The sequence below is a fragment of the Amblyomma mixtum genome, chromosome 5 (genome assembly GCF_055824585.1).
Source record: "Amblyomma mixtum isolate Tamu chromosome 5, ASM5582458v1, whole genome shotgun sequence".
NCBI lineage: Eukaryota > Metazoa > Arthropoda > Arachnida > Ixodida > Ixodidae > Amblyomma > Amblyomma mixtum.
In genome coordinates this window covers 51,932,104-51,959,489 of record NC_143016.1, presented here as the reverse complement: position 1 = coordinate 51,959,489, position 27,386 = coordinate 51,932,104, and the positions used below count along the sequence as shown (strand labels likewise).

The 27,386-nt window shown below is 43.4% G+C and overlaps 1 protein-coding gene across 3 annotated transcripts; it reads right to left on the bottom strand.

Moving 5' to 3' along the window:
• Positions 1-3,328: 3,328 nt before the first annotated feature.
• LOC149342146 (endochitinase-like) lies at positions 3,329-27,276 on the bottom strand. 3 transcript variants are annotated; one of them, XM_089544401.1, is made up of 10 exons: positions 24,600-27,276; positions 21,745-21,986; positions 15,734-15,796; positions 15,462-15,656; positions 12,731-12,993; positions 9,261-9,364; positions 8,016-8,133; positions 6,728-6,919; positions 4,430-4,552; positions 3,329-4,020 (listed from the first exon to the last, which is right to left on the bottom strand). In XM_089544401.1, the coding sequence occupies exons 2-10, from the start codon at positions 21,764-21,766 to the stop codon at positions 3,871-3,873; spliced, it is 1,230 nt and encodes a 409-aa protein (XP_089400527.1). In that variant the 5' UTR covers positions 21,767-21,986; positions 24,600-27,276; the 3' UTR covers positions 3,329-3,870. The 3 variants fall into 3 exon arrangements, with proteins under 3 accessions (XP_089400527.1, XP_089400529.1, XP_089400528.1); XM_089544403.1 differs by lacking the exon at positions 12,731-12,993 and adding an exon at positions 12,430-12,500; XM_089544402.1 differs by lacking the exons at positions 15,734-15,796; positions 21,745-21,986; positions 24,600-27,276 and having other exon boundaries at positions 15,462-15,719.
• Positions 27,277-27,386: the final 110 nt, after the last annotated feature.

The window sequence follows — 27,386 nt, the reverse complement described above, 5'->3', positions numbered from 1 at the left end:
AAGGTGTTGGTTTGGAGTCGCCTCCAGTCCCGAGCCTCCTGTGCTCTCAGCCCCTTGCATGGTGGGGGGAGGAGTTGCCGTATTGATCGAAAGTATTGTAATCTGGTGTTGTGCAACGTAGGTACTGGTGTGATGTCCAGTTGGTGGGTTGGTATGCCGTGGATAGCATAGCTCGAGGGCATACAAACAGAGTAGGCTACACACACTCACGCTTACTTGCAAGTGTGAGCTACACTTCGGGGTCAACTCGCACTATTTAGGCGGCAGCCACAATTAACGGCCGTCAAGTTATGTCATAGACGAATCTGAAGAGATAGACTGTGTCCAAATTTAATAATTTATGAAGCGCGACAGTGCACGTTCAGTTGAACATGCATTGTCGTGCCTGTCATGGCCAAGAAGCTTGGTCGTCCGCCTCGGCAGCCGGAGATGGTTGGTTCGAAACTTATCGCCGGAAGCCCACCGGTAAAAATGAGTACAAGAGCCTTCAATTCAGCGCCCGGCTTCCTCAGGGGTGTGCGCCTGGAAGGTGCTCCGCAAACCCCGCTGCGTCCTCCGGGGGCGAAACCAGTTTCGAACCCCGCCAGCCTGAATAGGTGGTTCGTGATTCAGTGGAGAGTTGACAGGTTCAACGTAGTTGGGAGAGTTCGATGAAGTTTAAATGAGCTCGCTCTACGAGAGTTCAGCAGATGAGAATAAGTCTCAGTCTTCGAAGAGAGTTCGGCATTGCGCCAACAGAAAACCTTGCTTGTGTTGTAGGTTGGTCATACCCCAGCATAATGAACAATGCTGCTGCAATTTTAGGAAACAAAGTTGTAAGCACTGTACAGCTGTTGCTTAATATTTTTTGACTGTTCAAAAATGTACCCAAACATCGGGCTGCCATTGGTTCTTGCTTGGCGTTCTCCTGGCAAATTATTGTGTCCTGTGGCGGTGAGCTGATGTATATTTATTTTTCGAAAGTTGCACGAAATAATTGTTGCGTCCGTAATTGTTCTTCCGTCGTGACACTTAAACAACCACTACGACTGGAAATCCTAAACTGATCCGGATATAAAACAAAAAGTGTTATCTTCTCTCGTCGTGGAGAGTAGACGTAAGGAAGGAATGCAGTGAAGAAAAGAAGTAGCGCTTTCTAGGACGATTCATAGATTGCGGCATCTGCAGGAGGCTGTTGAACAGGCGACTTTGCTGATGAGCTTTCCCACCACTTTCGCCCGCTTGTGTTCTTTTTAGTGCAGTAGCACTGCTAGACGCATTTTTCGGTTTCGGGCCTACGTGAGAACGTGTCTGAAGCCTGCTTTGTGGCAGGTGACCCACCTGCTCACTGGGTTGTTGGGAACCTGTCAGGTGTGCAGTTAGAACACATGGCGCGAGAGGCTGCGGTGATGGCAGAGTAGTATATCTTATCGTAAAAAGAAAGTACCCTGTTTGCACCCCATTAGTTCGAATGCAGCTTTTGGTTATATTGCGCTGAAGCATTTTTCAGTTTGATACCAATGGAAAAATTTGGAAGCTTTCGGACAAGTCCAGTTTCTTGTTAGGCTTCACATCTGTAGAGGTTGCCGGACTATGTTCGTCTTAGTTTGCCGAGAATGGGAGCTCGAAAGACTTTCAAGCTTAAATATCTTCTCCCCGGGATGCTCAGGCTTGGGTGTGATTCTTAAGCGCAGGTTTATGCCGCTTCTTGTTAATTTACTAGGGGTAGCAAAACCACAGGTTTTTCCGGCGAGCGTCCATTTTTACACGTCATACCCCTCGAGACGTAAACACTCGCCTCGGAAGGCGTACTATTTTTCACCGCAAATACGGGTCTATCATAGCGTCTGAAAGGAGGTCAAGCTGAGCCGCGTCGGAAGCGCAACGTGCAAGTGTAGTTTGCGTAATGGCAGTGAAATACTGGACAACCGCCCGGTGCTGCCTTCGCACGAAGGACGTCCCGGACACTGCCAACCCTGCAGCACGTATGACCCCCTCTCTCCAGCGGCAGATCTCGGAGCCGGCTTGTACGCATATCATTATCTATCTTTGTAGTGTGTACTGGCTTCCTCTTTCGCTGCTGACGGACCCGGACCTGGATGACCAGTGAAAGCTGGGGGACCGGCGAGGCTTACGGCAGCCGCTGCGGGAATCGTGGTCTGGGGGCTCCTCTTGGACAGGGCAAACTCTTTATTGGGCACAATAAATGTTTTACACCATCATCAGCATCATCATCAGCATCATCATCAGCACCATCATCACAACAATCATCACCACCGGGCAGTGCTAGTAAAGAGAATAGTAATCCTAGTAATAGTAACAGCATAGCAGCGCTAGTAAGCAGGAAGCAACATAGTGCTGTGCTGCTAGGACGCAGGGATCGCATCATCGCTCTCTTCTGAACTTCATTAGATCCGCAAGTTTCTTTTTATTCATGCAGTAATTTCCTTTTTTATGCCCTGAGGCAATAAATACAGGTCGTTAGCCTGAGCAATGCTTTTTACAATACTGCCAATGCGACATCTGGTCAGTACAGTGTTTTGGCCTCTGCCTCCTAAAATGTACTTTTCTAACTTATCTTCAGATTAAGCCGCCCCTCGCATACCAAGCTTCAAGAGAGCTTGAAGTGAACAATCAACCAAAAACATCCTTCTGGAGTAAGCACATGATATGCAGTAGTTTTCTTACGGTGTCTTCATTTATCGAATCCCGTTCAGGTGCCATTCGGTGAATGGTTTCATGAAAGAAAACTGCGAGTCCTGCACGTGTCCTGTTTGCTCCTTTCCTTTGTCCAGTTCTGCAGAGAAGTTTTCTATCTTGATGTCTTCATTTATGCACTACAAAACTACCTTCTCTTGAAGACGCATTGTCGGGTAGAACGCCAGTTTAACCTGATTTTTTAGGCATGTGTGCAAAAATTGGGCAAAAACAGACTTCACCTGAAAACGAAGGGTCCTGGAAAACACTACCCAATAAAACGCAGTACTCGGATGAGGTGCGTGCATTATGACGGAGGCCAGAGTATGTTTTTCCTTTACTTAGTTCAGGCGGAAGACACACACTTGCGGAAACTTAAAAAAAAAAAAAAGCTCATTAAGCGGTTCACTTGGAGTTTCTGCTTGCAACTCTTGTAAATCAGAACTTTGATGCTGGAGTTTTTTCATTTCTCTTTTATGCTTTCCTCTAGACGTTCCCAGTCTCACTCTTTTAACATTGAATACGGTGAAAATGAAGATTCGTCTTTCTCTCTGTCTTAGAAATGAGTCAGACTGCAACTTTATATTTCTCTACCTGCCCTGCGTCTTGTGTGCAGATGTACAGTATGCGTCACCCAAATAATGGAGCCTGGTGCGTTTATTAAGGCGAAGACCTTTAATGCCTCATCGTTGTCGACAGAAGGTTGTCAGTAGCAGGTTGTCAGCAGAGGTGCCACGCTTTTCTAGTCAGACCAGAAGTTCTTTGTGCACGATGGAATTCGAACCACCATCCTTCCGTTCCGCAACCGAGTGAGCTAATGGCTACGCTACTTCCTGCCAACGCATATGTAGTTCTCCTTGTCTAAGGACACTGGAGAGTTTGAAGAAAGGCGTCGAATCAGACGGATGCCTCCCAAACACAAACGCTTTCGCCTCACCGCACTTTAGGTCAACAAAGTGCTCCCTCGAATTTTTTCATTCGTTCTTATTTCGCTTTCTACTGACAGATTTCATTTTTCTAAGCAATAAACGCTAGCCATTTTTGCTTCCGCTGTTTCCTTTTTATTCACCGGCTAGTCTTTTTTACCCGCTTGTATAGCGGAATCAGCGTGTGTTTTTTGCTCAGATGCGGGGTTCTTCTACTACTTCTGATCCATATCAGTTGCCGCGGAGCGTGTCGATGACAGAGTGTCTATTAAAGAACGACATTGTTTCTAAGCCTGGGTATTCCGTTGTTGATTGTTTCCAAGAGGGCATTCTTCCTTCCACACACGCCTCGGAAATCATCCTTGTCACAGCTCTGGACCATAATGCCGGCGTAGCCCTCTTTTCTCACGAATTCGACCTGCAATACAAAGAGTGTTAAGTATCATACAGGACCGGCCGAAATGTGTAAGCTAATGGCTGCTAGTTTTTTTGAAACGACGTCAAAGAAAAAAAAGAAGTCCCAGGACGTCTTTTTCACATTTTTTGGGCAAAATCTTGACATTTCAGGAAGGAGATAACCCTAACTTTCTGTCTTTGATGGGCCTCTTGCACCACCTGTAACCCACCTCTTCCCATCCTCTATCTCTCTTTAGGCCTAAGAGCCACCCTATACTGAGTGCCCCTCACTGTACTTAGAGACATTGCGAGAGTGTAATCAATTATGCAAATCACTCTAGAACTACCGTTTTAATATCTAGATCTTGTGCAATAGCTTTCTATATATCTAGTCAACAATGGTAAAAAAAAAATTCGGAACCTAGAGGTACCTTCCGGGCAATGCTCTCTGGGTCCTCGTAGCCAACCCAGTCCTTTCTGTTTGTTGCATACGGGCAGATGCCTTCTTCGTCAAAGCCGCGTTGCCAGTTGCCAAACACGACGTTTGCGCAAACCTGAAATCAGATCAACAGACTGAGATTCAGCCGCTAGCAGCGAATCGCAATTTCTAATGCTTTAGGAACAGCAGCGTCCGTGGCTGACACTACGGGAGAGCTCACTCGGCCACAAGATATCTTCTTGAACAAAGTTATTGCAAACGCAGCGTACTCCCCCTACATACTTTACAAGTGGTATTTTGCCAGACACGACGCACATATGCAGAACAGATGAACCCACTGTCAAGAACACCGTATAGCAGATTTACAGCATCTTATACGGATTCGCCAATCTTTCTCTCGAGGGAGACACAAAATTCGGCACCTACCACGTAACGACATGACCACTCTGGCAGACTAGATACGAGTAAGCACCGCGGCACAGCATGCAATCGCTGCATACGGTAGAGATAGCGGCCTGCTTCCAGTAGTGTAAGGGAGGTTGACTGACTTACGACGCGCAGCGTTGAAGGCTATGAGGACGACCGACTAGAGTTGCCTCCACACCTACACTCCCATACCGCCTCCTAATTCCCCAACGGCGGCCGAGTGCCATCCCTCCCTTACAATAATTCATTCATTCATTCATTCATTCATTCATTCATTCATTCATTCATTCATTCATTCATTCATTCATTCATTCATTCATTCATTCATTCATTCATTCATTCATCTGTTATTGTGGGTGGAAAAAACGAAAACTTGTAAGTGTCTGTTCTAGCGAATATAGGGGTTAGAGAACTGGGATGGTGTTGACGAGTTTGTCTGGTTGGTGCCGGCGTTAAGTATGATGAGGGATCCAAACCAAGTTTGTTATGTAATAAGAGAAATAAATTCTAACCTAAGCTTTCTTCGCCGATGTTCAAGTAGTTCAATTTTATTAATCTGTATTAAAGTGGTTGGGGAGTCAGACCTTGCATATTTATTAATGATAAACCTGACAACTCTTCTCTGTATTCTTTCCAGATTTTTACGTTAGATTTAGGATACGGGTCCCACACTATGCATGCATATTCGAGTTTAGGTCTAATTATTGAAGAATAACAAAGTAGCTTAATGTTAGAATGAGCATTTTTTAGTTTATGTCTTAAGCAGCACAATTTTCTAAATGCAGCAGAGCAGATATTGTTTATGTGCAAGTTCCACGATAGATTGTTAGTTATTGTTACTCCTAGGTATTTGTAGTTGGATACTTGTTGAAGAGGGAGAGAGCCTAATTTATATGTGTAGCTATGAAGTATGGTTTTTCGAGTTATCGGCTTATAAACACTTTTGTCAGCATTCAGAACCATGCCCCATCGGCCGCACCATTCAAAAACGTTGTTCAAGGCACTGTCCAGGTCACCTTGATCCTCCATATTTGTAACTTCTCGGTATAGAATGCAATCGTCAGCAAACAATCGAATATGCCCTGGTGGGTTAACAACTTGAACAATATCATTGACATACAAAAGGAAAAGCAGAGGACCCAAAACACTTCCTTGGGGAACACCGGATGAATGCGGCTTAACTGCTAATCAGTGCTTGGGAGAATTAAACCCTTTCCTGGGGGATGATAGTTCTCATCGCAGGACGATAATAAGATTGAGCTCCAGAAAGCATCACTTTATTTTTATGCCACTAAAAAGTTTATTTCTTTTTTTACTGGATACTGTCTTTTTACTGGCTGGTGTGAAGTGCTGGGGCTCGGAAAAAGAACAGTTACCGCAAAGTGGACATTGAGGAATGCCTAGCTAAGTTGAAACTCGGCAACAAATGTTTTTAAAGTACAGAGCCGGATGTACTGAATGATCCCAAGGGCTGTATACAGACCTCACGTCATGCAGCTTCGCGCTGTTCTCTTGCGGAGAGAACAGCCTAAAAGAGAGAACTTTCAAACGACAAAGACTTCCCAAAGGTTTGGGGATGACCGGTGGGCTCTGTCCCCTCAGCAGAGCAAGAAAGTATTGGCCCGACGATTACTTTTGAAGATTGAAGTGGTGCATAGATTACGGAGAAAAATATTGCAAAAATTACAAAAATAAATGTTTATTTCAACACACCTCTACCACTCTTTCAACGTGTAACGTGATGATTAACACCAGGAACACATGTGCTTCAAGTAGATAGTTTTATGTGAAAAAACTATATGCCTTCTGCGACGAAACCGTTACCAAGCACTAATTTAGGAGACGTGCTGACCATCGTGCTCACCTCGAAATAAGCTTGAATGTCGTCCCTCAAGAGGAAGGGGCCGCTCTGCGGCGTGTCCACGACGTCGATGGGGGCGTGCAGCCCGGTGTTGTGCGCACTGGCCAGCCTGTACACGCGCCCGTAGAAGGCCACGCCCAGCACCAACTTCCGCTTCGAGGCGCCGCGATCAAGCAGAGCCTGAAGACCTTGCTCCTGAACAAAGGGACACAAGGAAAACGAGTTTTCTTTACTAGGACCTTGCTGCTTGGTAGTTGCCGAATAGTTACCACCGCTTAGAGAAATGCCCAGAGGTGTCTTTTTCCTTAGCTTTTTTTTTGGCTTGCGCTGAGGGCATTTGTTTGTGAACAAATATTGAATAGGGGACAATGAATTCACGGATTGCAGTCAGCTACCAGGCGAAAAGCCAAGCAAGAGAAGCTCGCGTCAACTAAACTCATGCACTTCAATATTATTACTTTGTGTACTGAACCTTGAAACACGAAATTATTTACCATACAATAGAAGTCACAAGAATAAAGCAGGAAGAATAGACAATATTAACGAAGGAAGCTGCCCTAATTAGCACAGAATCATAGTTTAAAAGAGGGTGGTGGATGAACATAGATTTTACAGTGCTTGTCCGAGGAGACTATTCGAGGAGACATATGGCAACAGTTGTGGAGGCATATATAAGAAATAAAGGCATATATAATAAATAAATAAAGAAAGAAAGGCGGAGTCGAAAAGATGCATCATACGCAGCAATTTTGGACAAAAGCATTTTTCAACGAAAAATCATTTATGAGCGAAATTTTTTCACATAATGGAAGACTTCGCTATAACAATCAATACATCCGCAGATTCCCCATGGCAGGCTTGTATTTTTTTTTCTGTTAATAGATTTGCTATTGTGAAAAGCGTTCACCATTGGTTATCTATGGATGTCTTAACTGTTCGATACTATCGTTGAAAACACTTTAAAGCAAAGATTTCGCTACATATCAGAATGGACCATTACCTTCAATATTGCCATAACATTTACTTACAATATTCCAATATTAAAAATTTTTTGTCGAGAAAGCTGGACTTGTACAAGGAAAAGAGAAACAATTCTTGCTGCATACATGCTCATGTGATGAGATTTACTCTAATTAATGTATTAATATATGTTGAATACATCGTGTGTCTTTGGTACCATATATTTCACAGGGAAACTAATTATACTGAAAAACTGGGAACAATAGTTTATTTCTTTCATTTAAAGCTTTTATGCTCTGCACTCACGGTCTTGATTTTTCTTTGCACTCACCACGTTCAACTCGTCGGATCCCTCGATTACTCTGCGATGGAGTGGACTGTGAATATCAGTTCTGGCGTTCCAGACGCTTCTGAGGTCGTAACCGATGACGTTCATCCAGTCCAGGTATCTAAATAATCAGTATAATACACATGCATCTTAGAAGGTTGTCACTTGCGCAAATGTACCACGTACAAGATTAAAATGACATATATATGAGTCACCCTAACTGAACAACAAAAGGCACGGTTTGTTGTAGCTGAACTTGATGCAGGCATTGACCTTGAAGCCGTGACTGCTGGTCGCCGGGGTGTAGGATGTTTGTATACGTGTTTGTGTGGGTACGTCTGTACATGGATGTGTGATAGAAGGTTCGCAGATGTGAGCGAGCTCTAAATCCTCTTTGGTCTTATTTCATTATTGCCTGGTTTTCGTCGCGCGGTTTCTTGCACAGATGCGAAAGCACGCATTCACTTGCGTGTTCTGTTCGTCTCCAAAAGGCTCAAACGATAGAATAAAATACTTCAAGTGTATTGCTGGGCCCTGGGAAGAAATAACTGAAGGAGGGGCGACGCAATTTGACAAGGGAAGATAGCAAAGAAAAAGTTTATCACAAAAACCATTTTTTTCAATCCTGTCCTGTATCACTTAAATATTTTTTAAATGGTCTGGAGTAAGCTGCCGTGTGGTGCTATTGACCGTTTCTTATTCGAAATTTCTTAAAGCAGAATAGCGACAGCAAGTGACGGTGTGAGCCAACTACGGTGCGAGATAAAGCAACCAACGCGTCAACTTTACAAGCTTTCCCCTAGCCTGGTACTCTGCTTCTCTGGGGTGATTTAATTAGAAGATGGGTTTTTGACCTCGCCTTGTGTAACCACAATACCTTGTGTCATGACGCTCCTTGGCCAAACCTGCACTTGCGCCATTAAAGTTCATCATCATCATATTAAAACTATGTTTAAAGTGCCACCAGTAAGGAAATATATTTTAAAAGGTGTTACCACTACCATCTATTCATCAATATATATATTCATGAGCAAAAAAAGTGGCATCCCTGGGTATAGAAGCTACGATTTAGACATAAGTGAACTTAGCCTAATAATTTAATGGTGCTGGGGTTCCGTTACCGGCCCAGAATAGTGCGTAGTATAAAAAGACAAGTATAAAATTCTTATTGTCTTTCGATCATTCCGTGCCATAAAGATTTGAGGTAGGCGGTACTCTATATATGGAGTAAGCCTGAAAGTTGCGTGCCTGTCGATGGCGGGTATGTCATATCCGAAGTCCAGAATGCGCTGATTGAGGGGCACTGCTGCCGTCAGGAGGAGATTGTGCTCTCTGAAGGCGGAGTATAGTTCCTGCGTAAGAAGTGGATTTATCGTACAAGCAGCATCTAGTTATTTTTTCTGTCGTTATCCGCTGTATAGAAATCAGTGCCTCACGGCACAGAAACTTAGCTATGGAGGTGCATTGCCATTATTGGAAGGTATCGATGTACTTATAAGTTATCAAGATCAGGGAAACGTAAACAGTATTTGTGATGAAAAAAATCAAGCATTTTTTTTTGATTAAGACGAAACAAACAGCTGCTGAGCGGTTGGAGCCCAAAGTGATCGGCAATCAAATTTTAGACACCCTAGCGTAAATAAACTCTTACCATCACAAGTGACTGAGTGGCAGTAATTGCACTGACAAAAACACGTGCACAGTTTCAACTGTATTGGCAAAAGCAACATTTTCCTTTGCAAATTCAACAGGAATTACTGAAGATTCTTCATCTATTTAAAATGCATTTCAACGCGAGCAAACGTATTATTTTCGTGTGTACTTTACCACATGCTCTCTTGCAGTCTTAAATATATTTTTTCCTTTTAGAATCTTTATTGGCCGTTTTTACAACAGCAGGAGGTCTCTAGGTTACAAACTGTCAGGAGGGCTATTTGATAATGTTACATAAGGTATATAAAATGAATTACGCGACAAGTAGAAATGAACAGTTCAAAGCACACATGCTCAATAATTCCATAGTTGGTTTTTGTTAAAAGCACTAATCTGTTCATCCGAAATACATCTAAAGGCCCTTAGAAGAGAGTATACCTAAAGGGGGAGGGGGTAAAGGAAAGCAATAATACAAAAATGCGCATCCATTTACCCTAAAATGCACTTGATATTATAACAAACAGATCAATACATGAAGCTGGATAACACAATTAAACAAAATATAGCTAGCAGAAGGATAAAAAATTACGCGAATGCAGAACAAACATTGAAATACCACAGATAACAGAAAACAAGAGTAACTGACGTAATATGCAGGACAATACATTAAACTCAGAAACACAATAGGTAAACAAAACAAAATAGCAGGAAAACTACACATAACAATTATTTTTAAAAGTGCCTGAAATCTGGTCATGTTCACTTCCGTTGGAATGTTTGAGGTCAGCCGGTTGCAGTCAAGTACAAGCAAAGAAACATGTAACAGAAGTCAGAAGCAGGTAATAATGTCGGTCGAAAATATATGCGCCACAATTTAGTGCATACATCGCGTTCTCAATACATAAATATTAAAAAAAGAGCACACTATCATTGCGGTAGGATATCAGTCGACGTGCACATATTAGTAAAAATCATTTTCTTGTTTTTCTTGAATATTACTGCTGAGGGGCCCGTTTTTCTCAAATTACGAATTTTATTGCAAAAATATACCCATAAAATATGATGTGAGCCTGTCGTAATAAGTACTGACTTTTGGAGGAAAAGTATTTTTTTTTTGAGTAAAGCTAATATTTCTGCGTTTAAGTAGAAAGAATATAAAAGTAGCAATAACTATCTCTTTTTTTTTTACAGGGACACCGAGGACTACTACATTCAATAATTGTTCTCAGTAAAATTTATTCACTGGCTCCTTCTTAGTATGTTGACGCTTTTCCGGCAGCAAAATGCGCTACTCTGACTGAGAAAATTAAATTTAAAAATTTTTTCGCCACTCGATTAAAACTCGTGACGTCTACACCCAAAAGGACTGATTTCCACCGCTTTGAAGTGAATGGCATTGTTGCGCAGCCTCTCGGATACGGGCCAAAAATCGGCGTCGACACCGGCAGTGTACTTGCGAAATCGGTCGATGACGACGACAAGCGTATTGAATTTCTTTTGTCATTTTCAGATAATAGAAGCTATGTTTTCGGGCAGTGGGGTCTTTAATTCAATAATGCGCGGTACCTCGTCGATACGGTCCGTCTTCAATTTGTCCATTGAACAGCCTGGTGGATAATGAAAATTAGCTCTCGTTGGAAGAAGATAGTGTAGGGGGAGTGTGTTTAGTGAGGTGAATATCGTAATGTCATGTGTTGCACAGCAGACAGGAGGGGGGGGGGGGGGGGGTACGGGGGGGCTCGTAATGAAGGCCATATGAAGGAAACCAATAGTCACTGAAATCAAAGAAACGATAGGCCAATGTTTCCATCCTTAATTTTTAATTTGTGGTGTTGTTCAGTGGCATATTAATAGTGTAGTTATTTTACATCTGAAAGAAAGCTGGTTAGAAAGTAGAAGAAGAAACAACCACTTGCCACCGGAGGGATCCCAAACCCAGGAACTCCAAATTTCACGTGCAGTTCTGTGACAACCCAGCTACTGAGGCGAATGTCTAAATCTTCTACTTTTGGGGGGCAGTGCGTGTAACCTAACGCTGAGACTCTTCCCCAGCGCCACTCTCGTCCCTCCGACGCCATAGAGGTAATTTCTCTTTCATTCGTACCCCTTAATGCAATCTATAGACAACAAGTTCTATTTATGTTCTGTGCCCAAGTCCATTCCGTCTTCACATTTTCCGCTATATTATCATCAGCCAGCAATTGTCGCTACATACTGTTGTTTTGTTTCTCTTCTTGAACGCTGCATCCATAGTTTTCTATCACATCGCTCACTAAGCTGTCCTTATTCTAAGTGCTATGCGAATAAATATCAGAGTGAATACGTAAAAATCCATGCGTGATATCTCCACCTTTTTTCGCTCTGTGTGAAGCTTTGTTGAAATAAAATAAGCGCCGACTGCGAAAGAAAGTCAGTGCAAGATCCCCACCCTGTGCCGAACTACACTTAAGGGGTCTCTGAAACACCATTTGAGGAGAGTACATAAACTCACACATTAATTACTTTGTGTCTTCATGAACAACTGAGCCAAATATTGCACTTCTACATGCAGCAGAGAACCCAGAATCACGCGCGTAAGTTGGCGAGCCCTCTCTAGCGAATTTTTTATGCTCGCGCCCTCCTCCACCGCGAGATCCTGCGTATTTCGGTTAAGAGATGGCTGTTGGTTAGATTCCTTCAGACGCCACACAGCTACCACTGCCGCTGCCAGTCAGCCAGTCAGCGTCAGCCGTGTCCCTCCGGTGGGTCAGGAAGCTCCTCCTACCGGGGAATTCCTGCGCCCGTCGGCATCCATTGGTGGGGCTGAGTTGGTAGTGCCGGCGGACGAGCGCCGGACTTTGAACGTGCAAAAAGTGACAAGAGGAGAAGGAAAGGAACGAAGACAGCGAAATTAAAATTTTGGTTACGGAGAACTCAGCTTCTACAAAACGCATTAAAAAATGTTCTTGCTGGAGGATATTCGTGAAGCGGCGTCGTTTAACATCCCAGGCATAACGCACCTTTCTTAAGAGCTCCTTTCAGATCCCCTTTAACGTTTTATTTATAAATCAGAACGCATTTCTGACCTTTAGAAGCCAGACGAAGTTGATCTTGTCGCTTCTGTTTCTTCCTGGGCCGACGTGTACCGGAAAAAGCCAGACAACGTCTAGACCATCAAAGCCGCCGTCCACGAGCAGTTGGACCGTGTTATTGATAAATGCTCTTCGTCGTGTCGGCGTGGAAGCCATAGCTGATATGACTCGCGTCTGGTTGCTCCACCCGCCGATTGAAAGGAGTGTCTTCAATCGTGGGAACTTCCTCTTCAGTTGGGCAAAGTCTGCAAGCCTTACTGAAAAAGTATTATGATGATTTATGTATATAATTAAATAAAAACATAATTATCATCATTATCAAAATTGTTAACTGATTTCCTACGCAAGGAAAAGGCCTTCCTCAAGATGCTCACAGCCGCTGCGTACCAGAAACTTTATCAAGCTCAAGCTTGTCACCCTCCACCCCCGTGGGCTTTTTCCTTTCTTATGCATCCCATCATTCAGTCCAGTAGACAACCAGTTCCATTGATGTGCTGTGCCCAAGTCCATTTAATCTTCTTAGTTTCAGCTAGAACATGATCAGTTAGGGAACTTTAGCTAAATCGTGTTGCTTTGTATAGCTCTTTTAACGCTGCGTTTATAGTTTTCGTTGTTATCGCTCAGTATGCTGTCCTTAGCCTTGTTTCAAGCTTTTTGTTTGCACGCAAGTTTCGTTCCCAGAGGTGAGTGCTGATAAGCCCCTGCATCGAGTACATACTTAAACTTCAAAGAGGTATGGTAAGTCGCTGTGTATGGTCATTCTTATTCTCGAGCAAAGTTCCAACTTCTTTCGGATCATGTGAACTTAAGTTACCGAAAGTTAGTGAGCATCGTTACCTCTTTTGCTACTTGTCGTTGGCTATGGTTAACTGGTAAGTTAGCAACTTCATAGCCAGAAATTCTGGAAGAGCGTTTTTTTCAACAGGAAGTTGTTTATGAATACGTTCTTTCCGCATTTCGTAAGATTGTACCATAACAACCAAAATATCTACAGATCCCTCCTCGGGACTGTTGTTATTTTCTGGTATTTATCTTAAAAAAAAGAAAATCATGTATTTTCTATAGCAGTCTTAACTACTCCGCGAGCGCAGGATAAACTTTAAAAGCAAGATTTTGCTACGCATGGGAAGATTAGACCATTATGATCAATGTATTCATAAGAGTACAGTGGTGAGCAGCTTTGTCTAGAGCGCTCGGGCGGTGCACTTCCTTGAAAACAAATCCAGATTTTGTGGCAGCCTCTAGGGTCCAGCTGCAACGCTTGCACGGAAGTAGCGCCAGATAGCCTCGTAAACAAAGCAGGCACGAAAACTTTGCCCTGTAATGAGGGGCTGCTCTCTAATTTCGGTTTTTGTTACCAAGTGCGCACTGCTCAAGCGCTCTAGACAAGGCTGCTCACCACTGTACCTTAGAATAATTCGCAATTGACTCATAGTTATCGTTAAAAACGCACCCCATTGATTTTCTATGGCAGACTTAACTAACCGACGTCAGCGCAGGACTAACTTTAAAAGCAAAATTTTGCTACGCAGCGGAAGGTTAGACCATTCGCATCAGTATGTTCATTACTAGTATTTTGCAATATGTCCAAGGGATGTCCAAAAAAGATGTTACTGCGCCCCTGAAGAAATTTTGTCAAGAAAAAGTAAACAAAGTATGCGTTCCAGTTAACCTATTAGCAAAGATGGAATTATCAGAGCACTTAATGCTGGGATAACCCGATTTATGACTTTGACTTGCTGCACAGCAAGGCACAAACAAAGGAAAGTCGGTGTGTTTTAATATACAGTCTAACGAGATTAGTACCCGGGTGACTCCCCACTCTAAAATTTGCTACTTTTGATAAATTTTGTCACCTTGCGGTAATGAAGACCTCCTATGTACAAATGAGCCATTTAAGTTTGATATATAAAAGATGCATGCTTCAGTTTCTTAGTTTGCAAAAGCTAATGTATATTCGCTTTGTACTCTTGCTGTAGCCCTTGTGTGGCAAGTGGCCGAAGTGCATTGAAATTCAGAGTGGGAAATAACACTTTTCACTGCTCGAGCCGGTCCAACTTCCTCGTATCGGCAGTTTAATTAAATTATGTGTGTGAATAGCTTTATAAAACGATGTAGAGAACTACGCCTCTAGCCAGTAACCTGGAGTATGGTAAGGGAGGTTTTCTAGCAGGCCTCAAGCACATAGATCTTCGACATCAGACACGGTACAAGGTGCTGTCTAGGTTCTTTTTGGGGCAACTGTTTTTTTCGTATGTACGTGTGCATGGCAACCTTGCGTTACAGTTATAGTTTATGCCAAGTATAGTATCGTTTAGCTGCAACTAATAATTAGAGCGAAAATTTGCGAGCATACCGAACGTCATCTTGATTGTACTGTTTCTCTATTTTCAGGAACAAAACGACAGTCATTCCTCCTTATTCAGTAGTTCTTATTCAGTAGCTAATTCAGGGCTGCACTTCTGTTTAAATCTGCTAGAAGGAAATTTATGGATTTCTAATTTACTTCGATGTTGTCAGAGAAAAAATAGCGCCAAACCATGCATACCACAAGAAAGGAACGAGGACGAGACACAAGCGTTCCTTCCTTGTGGTGTGCATGGTTTGGCGCTATTTTTTCTCTGATTCAAGTACGCACCAACTAGACCAAAAAGAGGTGTTAATGAAGTATCTTCGACGTTGTCGCACCGCGAATATTTTCTTCAGCTCTTTTCTGGATTTTTACCTGTGGAATCCAGTTTGATAGTCCAGGTGATATCGTCCAGTTCCATGTAAGCTAGGTTCACGTGACTGCAGAGGTCCCCGGGTACATCTTCCACGTCATAGTTCATGGGTGTAGGACGGGAAGCCTGACCCCTCTCCAAGTAGCACACCACGGGCAGAATCCGCCCGTGGCTGAAGTTTTCAATGAAGACAGCCGCTTGAAACGCGCAGGAAATAAGCGAAAGCTGAAATTAAGGTCGATCGGCTGTGGATGATTTAATGACGATCACTTACCAGATAGCCGCCAAAATCCGGCCACGAGGAGAAAAAGCGAAATACGTGACGCCTTGGAAGCTTCTGCGTGAATAGCAAGAAGAAAATAGAGCTTAAATTTGTAAGGCACACATTGAAATTAGGTTCAGAAAAAAATGAATAAGCCGGTAATTCATGTGCATTCGCTAACATTTGAACGCACCTTTTTCATATTTACGCTCGAACTTTCAATAATTCCCTTGTCGGAGTTCCTTTACACTTTCTTTTAGTGCAGTACGATTAGGTATACTTTCTCCGCTGGTGTTCTGGACCACTGTCATCCAGCAAAAATGTTTCAAGCAGTACCTCTATTAAAACATTGCTGTTAGGTCTCCGTTGACTTATGGATCGTCGGTAGCGATTTTGTAACCTCAAGGGTGCGAGTAGGAAAGCGACAACGAAAGCGATGGTACTCTCAATTTGTCCTTCTCGTTCTAGCGCTATGTGGCCTCCTTCGGACAAATGCCGAAGACGACACAGTTCGCACACGCCGGCACACGCCAGAGGTGCACTTGGTCCTGCTTCCATAATCCTTCACTTCGACGCACCTATGGCACGACCGCGCAGAACTAAGGCAGAAAACACGACGACAAACGTTGTCTGAGCACTGTGGTATAAGGCAGTTACCGTTAGTCGGTGACAGGCCTTTGAATATATGAAACGAGCTGTGAAAAAACCGAATGGCCAATATTGCACAGGCGCGTCGATACGAATATGAAGAGCGAAGAGGCACTGGTGCTTTAGCTGCACGAACCCATCAGCCGTCTGAATTGCTAAGCCGCCGAAGGGCCCAAATTATGGCCTTTTCTATGGACTGATTGACGACCGACGTTGAAGACTCGAAGAGGGCGAGGAGGAAAACGGGAAAACGGAAGAGGAGGTGATAGAGGGAGAGGGGGGCAGGTGAAGTGCGAATGGGTTCGGCGCGAACTGAACAGAGGACGTGCTACGGGTTGGCACTTGGCAAAACAGCGCGCAGGGTAGCAGGACACAGAAAAGAGACAAGAAGTGGCTCTTGCGGGTGCTGCCTTGAGCCAATTCCGCCTTTGTGCGGTGTGCTATCGATTCACTTTTGCTACAGTGGTAACCTTTTTCAATCTATTACTATTACCAATGTTAACATCGGCTTCAGCCTCTTCCACAAGTTCTACTAATTCCAATGCTGCGGGACAATCCTCCAATTTTGCTCATGCACGGGGCGACTATGTTTGTCATCCCGGTTTCCTGTTATGTAAACTGGTCGTTTTTAAACGGTTACAGTGATGTAGACGAACAAGTGAGCTGGTTCGCTGAAATAGTTCTTAATGGTATGTGCCAGTACATACCCCTCCACAGTACTACTCGCTGCATGCTTCCTTACTGGCTTTTCTTGGAGCCGACAACGTGCTAAGACTAAAGGAGCAAGCCCGCCATAAAGCGAAACGCTGCGAACTTGATAAATGAGCGGATGATTTTCGCCGCTTGCGTTCCCTTTGGAAACGCCTCTAAAAGTGTGATCATGACCCCTATCTTGCGTTTTTGCAGAAGAGTTCCTCGAATCGGCTTACTGCGTTCTGACGTTGCGTTCGCAAGCGTTCGAATAGCTCTGGTGGGCGTATTCACTTATTCGACTCTCACGGGAATGAAATTTGACACGTTGCTGACAGTTTGCTCCAACGTGTTTCTTATGTTTTAAAATCTGCACGTTGTGATCCCACATGCCTTCCAGCTGGCGCAACTAATTCCGTTCATTTTGGCTAGAAGTTGGTGAGCTTTAAGGGTCCGAAACCATTTTTGTATCTTTCAAGCATTCTAGCCGGAATTGAAAAACCATCAGTAGTATCTTCGTTCCCGTTTCAACCCCGATATTCAATGACTGCTTGAAAAGAGCTGCTTTTACACACATGAGGAAAACGGCAATTGCTTTTCCCGTCTTAAATTACGCAACAAATTTGAAGTTTCCAGTTACCGTCTGATTTTTTTTTCTGCGCGCAGCCTATAAGGTTTCTATTAGCTTTGCCCAAACTATTTTCCTTCTATGTCAAACATTTCGTCACGCCTAATCAGTGTGGCTTATATCGGGCTGTACGAGTAGAACTAAAATAGCTAGGCACGTTTATGACGAATACGTCAGCTGCATTTCTTCAGAGAAGTTAGGCTGATTCAGTGTACTGTGATTTGAGCAAAGCAGTTGACGTTGTTGCTCACCCATTACTTCTCGAAAAGATTTTGCTCTCTGTCATCGAAGTTTGAATTGTAGCTCTTTACGTTACTATCCTGACCACTGCCGCTTCGTCAGCATCAATGGAAAGCCCTCGTTTGTTTACACTGCAGCCAGTGGAATTCCTCACGGCATTGAAATATGGTCGCTTGTCTCTCCTGTTTGTATAAATAACCTCTCCTCCCTTGTCAAAATCTTCTCCCTTCTCCTTTATGCTGATGATATAAAATATTCAAGGTATATATTCTATCCAAGATTGCTCCTTATTGCAATCAGATTTTTATGCCTTCTTTACCTAGTGCTCGAAGAACGGGCTTACCCTAAGTTCTTCCAAAACCAAGGTTGCCTCGGTTGCGCTCAAAACACACAGCATTCTATGCTCGTGTTCTGTGAATTGCATGCCGTTGTCCAGGAATAACAAAATTAAAAATCCCGCTGTACTTTTCGGCAATACCCTCAACATCTCTCATGCTAAACGCATTACCCTGCTTGCTGCCTATGCGCGCGCTTGAATTCATCTGCTGGCTTTCGTCAGAGTTTCATGCATCATTCCCGTTCTTAAAGTTGTAGATGTCCATACGTTTGCCGATTCTGGAGCATGCGTCTGTTGTTTGGAATGGCACTTGCATATCTAACTGTTACAAAATCGATACAAGCCGCCGCGGTGGCTCAGCGGTTATGGTGCTCGGCTGCTGACCCGAAAGACGCGGGTTCGATCCCGGCCGCGGCGGCTAGAATTTCTTTGGAGGAGAAATTCTAGAGGCCCGTGTACTGTGCGATGTCAGTGCACGTTAAAGAACCCCAGGTGGTCGAAATTTCCGGAGCCCTCCACTACGGCGTCTCTCATAGTCTTAGTCGCTTTGGGACGTTAAACCCCAATAAACCAAACCAAACCAAAATCGATACAGTTCCCTGAAAAGGTTATACGGATATTTCAATTTCGTCTTCCTTACACAACTTCGAGCTCTTGTTACAGACTGGATAGCTTGCTACACCTACCTTCTCTTACCTGCCATCTGTCCGGGTAGATATAATTTCCTGTACAAACATCTTTATGGTCAATCTTATCTCCTAGCGGGTGTTTAATAGAGTACCACGCGAAAAAAAAAATAAAAGGGAGTATAGACTATTTCAGGTTTTGGCGCTTCTACATTCCTGCTCCACTCTGTGCAGAATGAAAAGGTTGTTCGATTCTTTTTATCTTCATCTCAGTATTTTCCAAAACTTTCTGCCTTCATTTATTTTTGAAGGTCATATTGTCTCGTTCTCAGCAGTCTTTTTTTTATTACATGTAAGTACGCCTTTGTAGCATATTGCTGTTACTTAATTTGTGCATTCCCTCCTGATTAAATTTTCATTTGTTTTTATTAATTCGAATGTCACTTCTATGTGCACTGATATTTTTATTTAAAGCAAAGTGTTCGTGCGAGATTATTTCTAATGCGGTTCGCTGCTGTATTTCTTCTTTATGTAATTGGCCTTTATAAACAAATGTTCACTTTCATTCCTTTAGGAATATTTTTCTTGCGATATATGTACAGGCGGCCAAATCTTTAGCTGACGTGCGCGCCGGCCGCGCTTTCCGTGCTCCTGCAGCTTATGACGGAGTAAGCTTGTGAGAATATCAAATCTAAGCACAGGCTCACTAAGCCCGTGCTTAATAGTGACATTCCCGAATGTTCGCTTTGTCGCAAAGCGCAGGAGCACAGGAAAAGCGGCTGTCGGCACGCCAGCTAAGGATTTGGCCGCCTGTACCTGCAAATCATGCTTACTAGGAACATCATTCTGTACGAGGCCTATTTCTTAATGAAATCTCAGTGCGATTTCGTTTTGCTAACGGCTGTTATCTCTTTATGTGAAGTATTTGTATGCATTTTTTTATTTTCTTCTTTGTGCATGCTGCAGAGCAAAAACCACATGCGGACGTCCAATAAAGGTCGATTGATTGAAAATATTATAATACTGCCACGAATGTTTGTAGTGTTTGTTGGTTCATTCTTCAAAGCTGCCGGCACGCCGCTTTATCACTTTGTTTGGGATGCAAGACGCATCTAGGATTATCGCGATCGATCGCATTCAGGCGGAGCCGATTCTACGTTGTTCCAGAGTGTTCTAGTAACTTTCCAAGCTTTATCTCGAAAGTTCGCTACCAGCTTTAAAAAGAGCACGGCCGAGAGCGGCGGGCATTCTGTTCGACCACCGCCGAGCACGCTTGTTGCTACGCCGCCGCCGAGTGATTCAGTTCTTTTCGGGCGCAAGTCAGCCCAAATAAAGAGTTTCGTTTAGGAGCCACTCTCACTGTTTTCCTGTTCACCGGACTGCAGTCACCACTACGTGACAATACAATTTGTTGTATAGCGGTAGTGTTTCAAGTGTTCAAATCTTAATACTCAACCTAGTCGATTACGAATATGTGCGCAAGAAAGTATATTTAAACCTTGACATTAACCTGCGAAATTTTGTTGGCCTGGAGCAGACAGCACGAAGTAGCAGCGCACTAAATCGCAAGTGATAATATATATGTTGTTGAATACGTACTCATAGAAACACCTCTCTAGTGAAAGCGCCTCACGTGTCCAAGCCCGTTGACTTTAATCGCTTTGCATATTTTCCCCGTAGCGGTTAGCCAAGCCGCGGAGGCGGGTCGAGCAAGGCGCCTTTCTTTTATTTCGAAATGGCTGCATTTGTGCAGGGGCTACGTGTATGATGACTGCGTGTCATACAACTGCGGCCCATCCTTAACCGTGCCAAAAACTGCTTCACTGTGATTAGGCCTGTTTTGTAGTCGTCGTGAACGAGCACGAGGCACCCATAAGAGCCGGTGAGCGCAACACTTTCCGTCTGAAAAAAAGTTTCATGATGCACTCGTGCCCTTTGCGTAGAATGACTACGAGATGCAGCGCTGGAGAGACAGGACACATGCAGTGAGGGACACAGACGACTCTGACTAAACTGGATATTTATTTGGATGAGCGAGGGGCGGAAAAGTGGAGGGCGACAGAGGGCCTGACTGCACAGGGTGCCATAACAAACAGAAACAAAAAATAGAAAAAAACAAGACAAAACAAACATAAAGAAAACAAAAATCAGATTTTGAATGGGATTGCAATTTCGTTGCAGGCGCATGTTTTTTTTTTTTTTGTTCTTGCACCCCGTGCAGTCACAGTGACTCTCTCCGTTCCCGCCCTTCGCTTTACGAAATAAATATCCAGTTGAAAGTCAGCTCTCGCCCGTGTCTATCATGGTGCCCTGTCTCTCCCGCACTGTGTATGTTCGCTATGCCGCACCAAGTAGCCCAACGTGCCACCTCTGCGTACAATAGCATCAAACGTTGCTTTTTCCTTGCGTTCGATACATGCCGACCTGGCGCCGTGTGTGCTCAAAAGTGCGGCTGCTGCTATAGTTTCTCGGCACTAACATCTGCCTCTCTTTCTATAGATGACTTCCGAGAAGAGAGAACATTGCTCTGGGAGCACCTTTCGCTATTGCCAGCAAGCGAATGCGCTGGTACACTTCTTTGTAACTCTGAGCGAAGTTCGGCCAGCGTCGAACGCTGAGCACACAAAATTATACGAACTAATATGTTATTCGGGCTAACATTTCCAAGTTGTCTTTTTTGTCGATAATAGACCGACCCTTCATGTTCTGTCTCGAGTAGGGACACTTGAGGAATAACAAAGAAATAAAATGATATCGACATGCCTAGGTAATAGGATGACGCATCCCCGAACATCGCGGTGAAGTTGCTGAAGGTATGCGTATTTTAGATAATTAAATGCAACATGGCACTTACCTTGAGAGAAGGCAGATTTCATTGTTGAGCACAAGCTCTTGCTGATTTCAGTCTGACGGTGAATGCTGCGCCAATGCGACGGATGCTTGATTCGTGTTGTGCGCTTCCTTCAGCGACGTCCTTTCTTACTTCATATCCCGTCTGCACGAGTTGGAAATTCTCGGAATTTATCCGTTTTCCGGATGTGCAGCAACAGCGTGATTGTCGATATCTTCCGCTCTCAGCATTACGGGTCAGGCGCCCTTAGAAGTTTTGGAAATAAGCGCGTCATTATATATATATATATCGATACTGATTTCTAGCATCTGATTCATCAATATAAGATCAAGTCACCAGAAATTGCAAAATTGTTTTTCAATAATATCTGGTGACAATATATATATATATATATATATATATATATATATATATATATATATATATATATATATATATATATATATATATATATATATATATATATATACAGGGTGTTTCACCTAAGACTTTTAAAAATAAGCTATTTGAATTAGATGCGCGCTTTTTCTGGCATAGCATTGTCAGTGGTGTAGTACATCATAATGCAGCCAAGACGTGCTAACTAGCAGGCTTGTTAACCAATATTTAATAGTTAACTTTTAAACTATTACCATTGGGCTCCTTAATTATTGAGAGGCATGTAGCCCACCGTAAGTGATGTCCATATCCGTTTTTATAATTTCGAGAACGCGATTATCCTCGGCGCTGTGGCCCAACAAATTTTGGCTATTTCGACGAGTTACGTGCACTGGAGAGGTTGCTTTGCCTGCAAGCTTCTCAAACCGCATGTATTTTGGCGCGATGTAGGCGAAATTCGTTGGGCCACAGCGCCGAGGATAATCGCGTTCTCGAAATTATAAAAACGGATATGGACATCACTTACGGTGGGCTACATGCCTCTCAATAATTAAGGAGCCCAACGGTAATAGTTTAAAAGTTAACTATTAAATATTGGTTAACAAGCCTGCTAGTTAGCACGTCTGAGCTGCATTATGATGTACTACACCACTGACAATGCTATGCCAGTAAAAGCGCGCATCTAATTCAAATAGCTTATTTTTAAAAATTGCAGAAAGTCTTAGGTGAAACACCTTGTATATATGTGTGTGTGTGTGTAGGAGACATCGTTGCTGCTCTCACATAACGACGTCGCAATGCCGAGTAACCAAGTTTCAAGGAAAGGCAGTTGCGCTGATTTAGTCCTGATCATTTTACTAGGATTTTATGCCTTCGAGCATGGAGAATTTGTACTTTAGACTTTTAACGCGTAAAACTTATGCTATGAAAAATTGTACAACCTGTGCATATATGTAGATTCTGCACACTCACGTGCGTTCCATTCCATCCACTTCAGTGAAGAGATACATATCACGCCATAACTAATATTATGCCTGTTGGCGAGGATATCGACATACACTGTTTGTAACTGAAAATCAGGGTATAGGTTGGAATTAAAAGAAATTGTGGGTTTTTAGAGAGCGAATTTCAGGAATTATTTGAAATGGCGAAGAATAAGGCGATTTAATAAATGCATGAAATTAACATAGTGAACTGAAATGAGAATAGGCTGCGCGCGAACCTTTATAAGGCTACTTAATTAAAATAGCATGACGAAGATCACTTGTGAGGGTGATAGCTCAACACTACGGTATAGCACCATAGAACCTGTATTACAGCTTCATATATACTCTTTGGTTTATTAGGCCAACTGAGGTGGCTTGTGCGTTCGGGCGTACACTGCAGAGCATGAGTCAACGTGTTTAATGTCGGCCGCGGCGGCCGCAGCATTTTGTTGGAATACAGTTGCAATTATTACCGTTTACTGAGATTCTTTATGCAAGTGAAAGAACACCAAGGCCTGCATGATGCAACAATGAATTTTTTATTCCATTCAATCGTTTCTCTTTGGCTCAATGTACTCCCCTCTTCGCTTACGCCATGTGACTGGCTCAAGCCCAGAAATGGTGGGATCGTGGAATTGTTTGAGCCAATGATAAAGGTAGAAATAGGGGCAGGCTTCCTTCAGCCAATCAAAAGGGCGGGAAAAGAAAAACGAAACGGAATTAGAATCCTAGTACTAAAGTGGCCGAAGTGGTCAAAATTAATCGGAAAACTTCATTACGCGTGTCTTAGATACCAGAACGATTTTTTCGTGTTTAAAATTCGTTAAACTCTTTGACTGTCCCTGGGTTTTTATTTTACGCGTTCTTAAGTGCTTGCTCAAGACCTATTCATCACAGACAATCACATTTTAGCCGAGTAGACCGCCATTTAAAAGTAGCGCACACCCGGTGCACTTTAGTATTTGGTCATTATTTGGGTGGTTTTTCAGAGAGCATGAACTAAGACTGGGGCTGATCGCAACGATGCGCTCTTGAACGCAACTGTTGGTATGCACATCTGACTGAAGTCCAGCTGTGTTCTGATTAGAGAACAGTTCTATTTTTTTTTCATCATCATCATTTTATTTCGTGAAACCAACACATCAGAACTTGATTGGCAAAAGTGAACTTAGAAAAATTAACTGCGCAACCAGGAGGCTATCATAAATGTCAGTATATATAAATCAGTAAATTTCGCTTCTCCCGGGAAATAGCTAGATACGGTTTTCGTCCACAAATTAGGACTTTACCCAAAACGGTCAGGGTACCTACATATCGTTTCCATGCGTGATGCTGGCAGCAAATATAAGGCACCTGGTTTTACTTTATTAAGTGCTCTCAAAACATTGTATTAAAAAAAAAAACACTCACGCATGTTAAGAAACGCATTTCTCATTTGCCCAGTTGCACACTTCAAGGAACGACACATACACGCAGATCGAAAGGAAAGCTCACCAGGATTTCGTCTGTAGCTGCAAGTGCTGAAGATGTGCTTGCAATGCGTGTGCGAGACGGCGTCTGCCCGAGGCAGCCTTGACGGCGGTAAGCTATTTCTTACACTTAAGTTGACGGAGCATATCTTGGGATGATAAGGCTCCGCACGTTTTCCAAGAAGATTGACACTGGGCGCCGTTTCCTCCTAAGAAAAATAAATGGCACTCAAGGGGACGGCGTTCTGTAAGCTTCCACAAAATTTAACGAGTATGGCGCGGATGTGAATAAGGCGTTAGGTTACACAATTATTCTATGTTGCATGACAAAGAGAGCGCGCGTTAAGCACTTGTAAGTTAATGTCAAACCTTGCTGAATCACTGTGCCGATCTTTATACAATTTCGCAAAACGTTCTGCTGGACGAGTTGCCTTTGCAGAATTACAAGTTCCTAACGCAATCGTTCCTTGCCTCTACTTGTCCTGTGTCTGTGTCGCTGAGACCAGTGCACGTTTTATTACGCTAAGACCTGTGCCTTGGGTAATTCGCCTAGACATGGATCAATGTAATATTATAAATAAACTTTATTGGCGGCATCTGGCATCAGATGCTCCAAACTGATGTCTGATAAATATATGTAGGAAATTTAATAGAAGAAACTGTGAACAGTCTTTCATTCGAGAAAATATGCTTTTTATGTGACAACATGCTTGGAGGGACACCTTTTTCGACTCTTCCTTTTGCTCAATTTGCAATATAATTATTAGTTATTATTGGATTAAGTTATCTCCAATTACCGTAGTTAATCACCAGTTTTTTTAGCACTTTACGAAGCCTTGTGACGTTCCTCTGCGACACCTGAGAATGAAATTGGCTGTGAAGCGCCGCATCTGACCCGTTACATATATTGAGAACTGTGGAGGGCTTGCTGAAGGGGTCGCAGCAGGTTTAGCGCTTGCTCTGTTGTAATAAATGTTATGAACGAAGTCTTGCGTATCCTGAAGTGACTGAAGTCTGTATTTATTTGCTCATTTATTATTGTCCAACAGGTAGCCCGGGGGCTTTATAGTAGAGATGTGGTACATACAATGCGAAACTCTGACAAAGGGTAAGGGAACAAAGTAGCGTTAGTACACATTAACATATATAAAAATCAGCAAGAAATTCTAACATATGAAAAAAGAAATGTCAAGAAGCGCAGTATGAGTTATTAAGATAGAGAGGGCAGTAACTTTTATTGGTAAGCTTCGTCGAAGTTGGGTCCGATAGAGGACATCGCAGGCCTTTGCTGCAGCCCAGGCCTTGTTCGCTATTCTTGTCTGGATGTTGGGGTCCGAGAAGAGCGGCATAGCCTCCCACTGCTCGAATGTATTTGTAGATTGAAGTATCTTGGTATAGCCAAATGGTGCGATAACAAGTTAGCTTCCTCCAACTACAGAAAATAACCGCAATGGGAAAAGGTGCTGCAAAGGGAACGTTTTAGCGGCAAAACCTCTTTACGGGCACCATGCAGAGAGATGCTGTCTTAGTACACTGGCGAATTCTTGTCACTGGTTGACACTACGGTCAGAGAAAGTTTCATTCGCTAATGGTGCAGAGAAAGAATAAAATACTTTCGCTCGGTAAGAAATTTAGAGCATTTTTCATTTCTGTTCACGTCTTTGTGAAAAGGTTTGGGGACACGACGGAAACGTATCGCTGCTTCGTTCCTGTATCTTGACAGCTTGGGCATGCCACTATGTGCCTTATCTTAGCGCCGCGTCGTCATCGCTATAACTAAAAGACGAACTGTTAGAGCCCCTTTCAGCTTCGCCAGTTAAAGCACACAGCTTGAAAGGGAGGTTGTAACAGTGGCTTTTGGTTAAGTTATTAAGAAAAGAAACTGGCGGTAAGTGCCTTATTTAGAATCGGTACCTGAATCGCGCCACGAGAAGAATGATGAACGCAGGGAAGAAGAGAAAATGCTGGTATATGGCCCAGCACGGTCTAGGGCACGCGTGGGTGGCCCAACCTACCTGTGCACTGGACTGTGTTGTCGCAACTCACCATACGCCTGTACACTACCCCATGCCTGTACCATACGCCTTACGCCTCGCAGGGAGTAATTTGATTTGAAGCGAATAGACAACTGCGTGAGGCGAGTCTTTGTATGCAGGGGAAACGTGGGAACGTCTTACTGGAGGTATGAGACCTAAGAGACCGTCTACACACTTGGAAAGCTGTCATTAAGTAACGAAACCGATGAGGTGATGTCCCACAGATCATTTGCGAGTAGGTGCGGTGGGAGATGCTGTGGGAACGCATAGATCACGTGATTTGCGGGCTGTAGTGGACGGTTTACGGAAAATAACGGCGGAAAAGGCAAGCTGCGCGAAGTGGGTACGAGTAGGAGCCGCACTGAAGCTGGCCGCTGCAGAGCGAGGCATGTAGAGGAGAGCCTGAAGGCTGTGGAAAGGGTGAAGGTGAATCTACGGCTTATTTCAATGTTTTTCGAAGGTAGCAGGCCGGAAGTAAAAGGAGACAAATTTCACACGTTACACACGCCATGACGTGCTGCGAATGGGGCACTAAGTTCCGAAAGTATCTTCATACTTTGTTTCGGTGGATAGTCTATCATGTGATAGTGTACCTACAACACGCAGTTTTCAAATGCATAACGCCTTCCTTTTGGGAATAAAAGTATTCGATCTTTATACTTGGCAAACTAAGAAGTAGGCAGCGTTACGATGTTTCATCCATTTGGCCATAAAAAAACATAATCAAAGCTTGGCCACTTTTGTTTCATCTCAGATCTAATTTAAAACGTTGGCAT

Excerpts from the sequence above, each read along its gene's own strand:
- LOC149342146 (XM_089544401.1), bottom strand. The coding sequence starts at position 21,766 with ATGAAATCTGCCTTCTCTCAAG. Across the intron at positions 8,134-9,260 it reads GACATACCCGCCATCGACAG|ATACCTGGACTGGATGAACG; the intron begins GCACGCAACTTT and ends CTGATTATTTAG. Across the intron at positions 6,920-8,015 it reads GATCCGACGAGTTGAACGTG|GAGCAAGGTCTTCAGGCTCT; the intron begins GTGAGTGCAAAG and ends CCCTTTGTTCAG.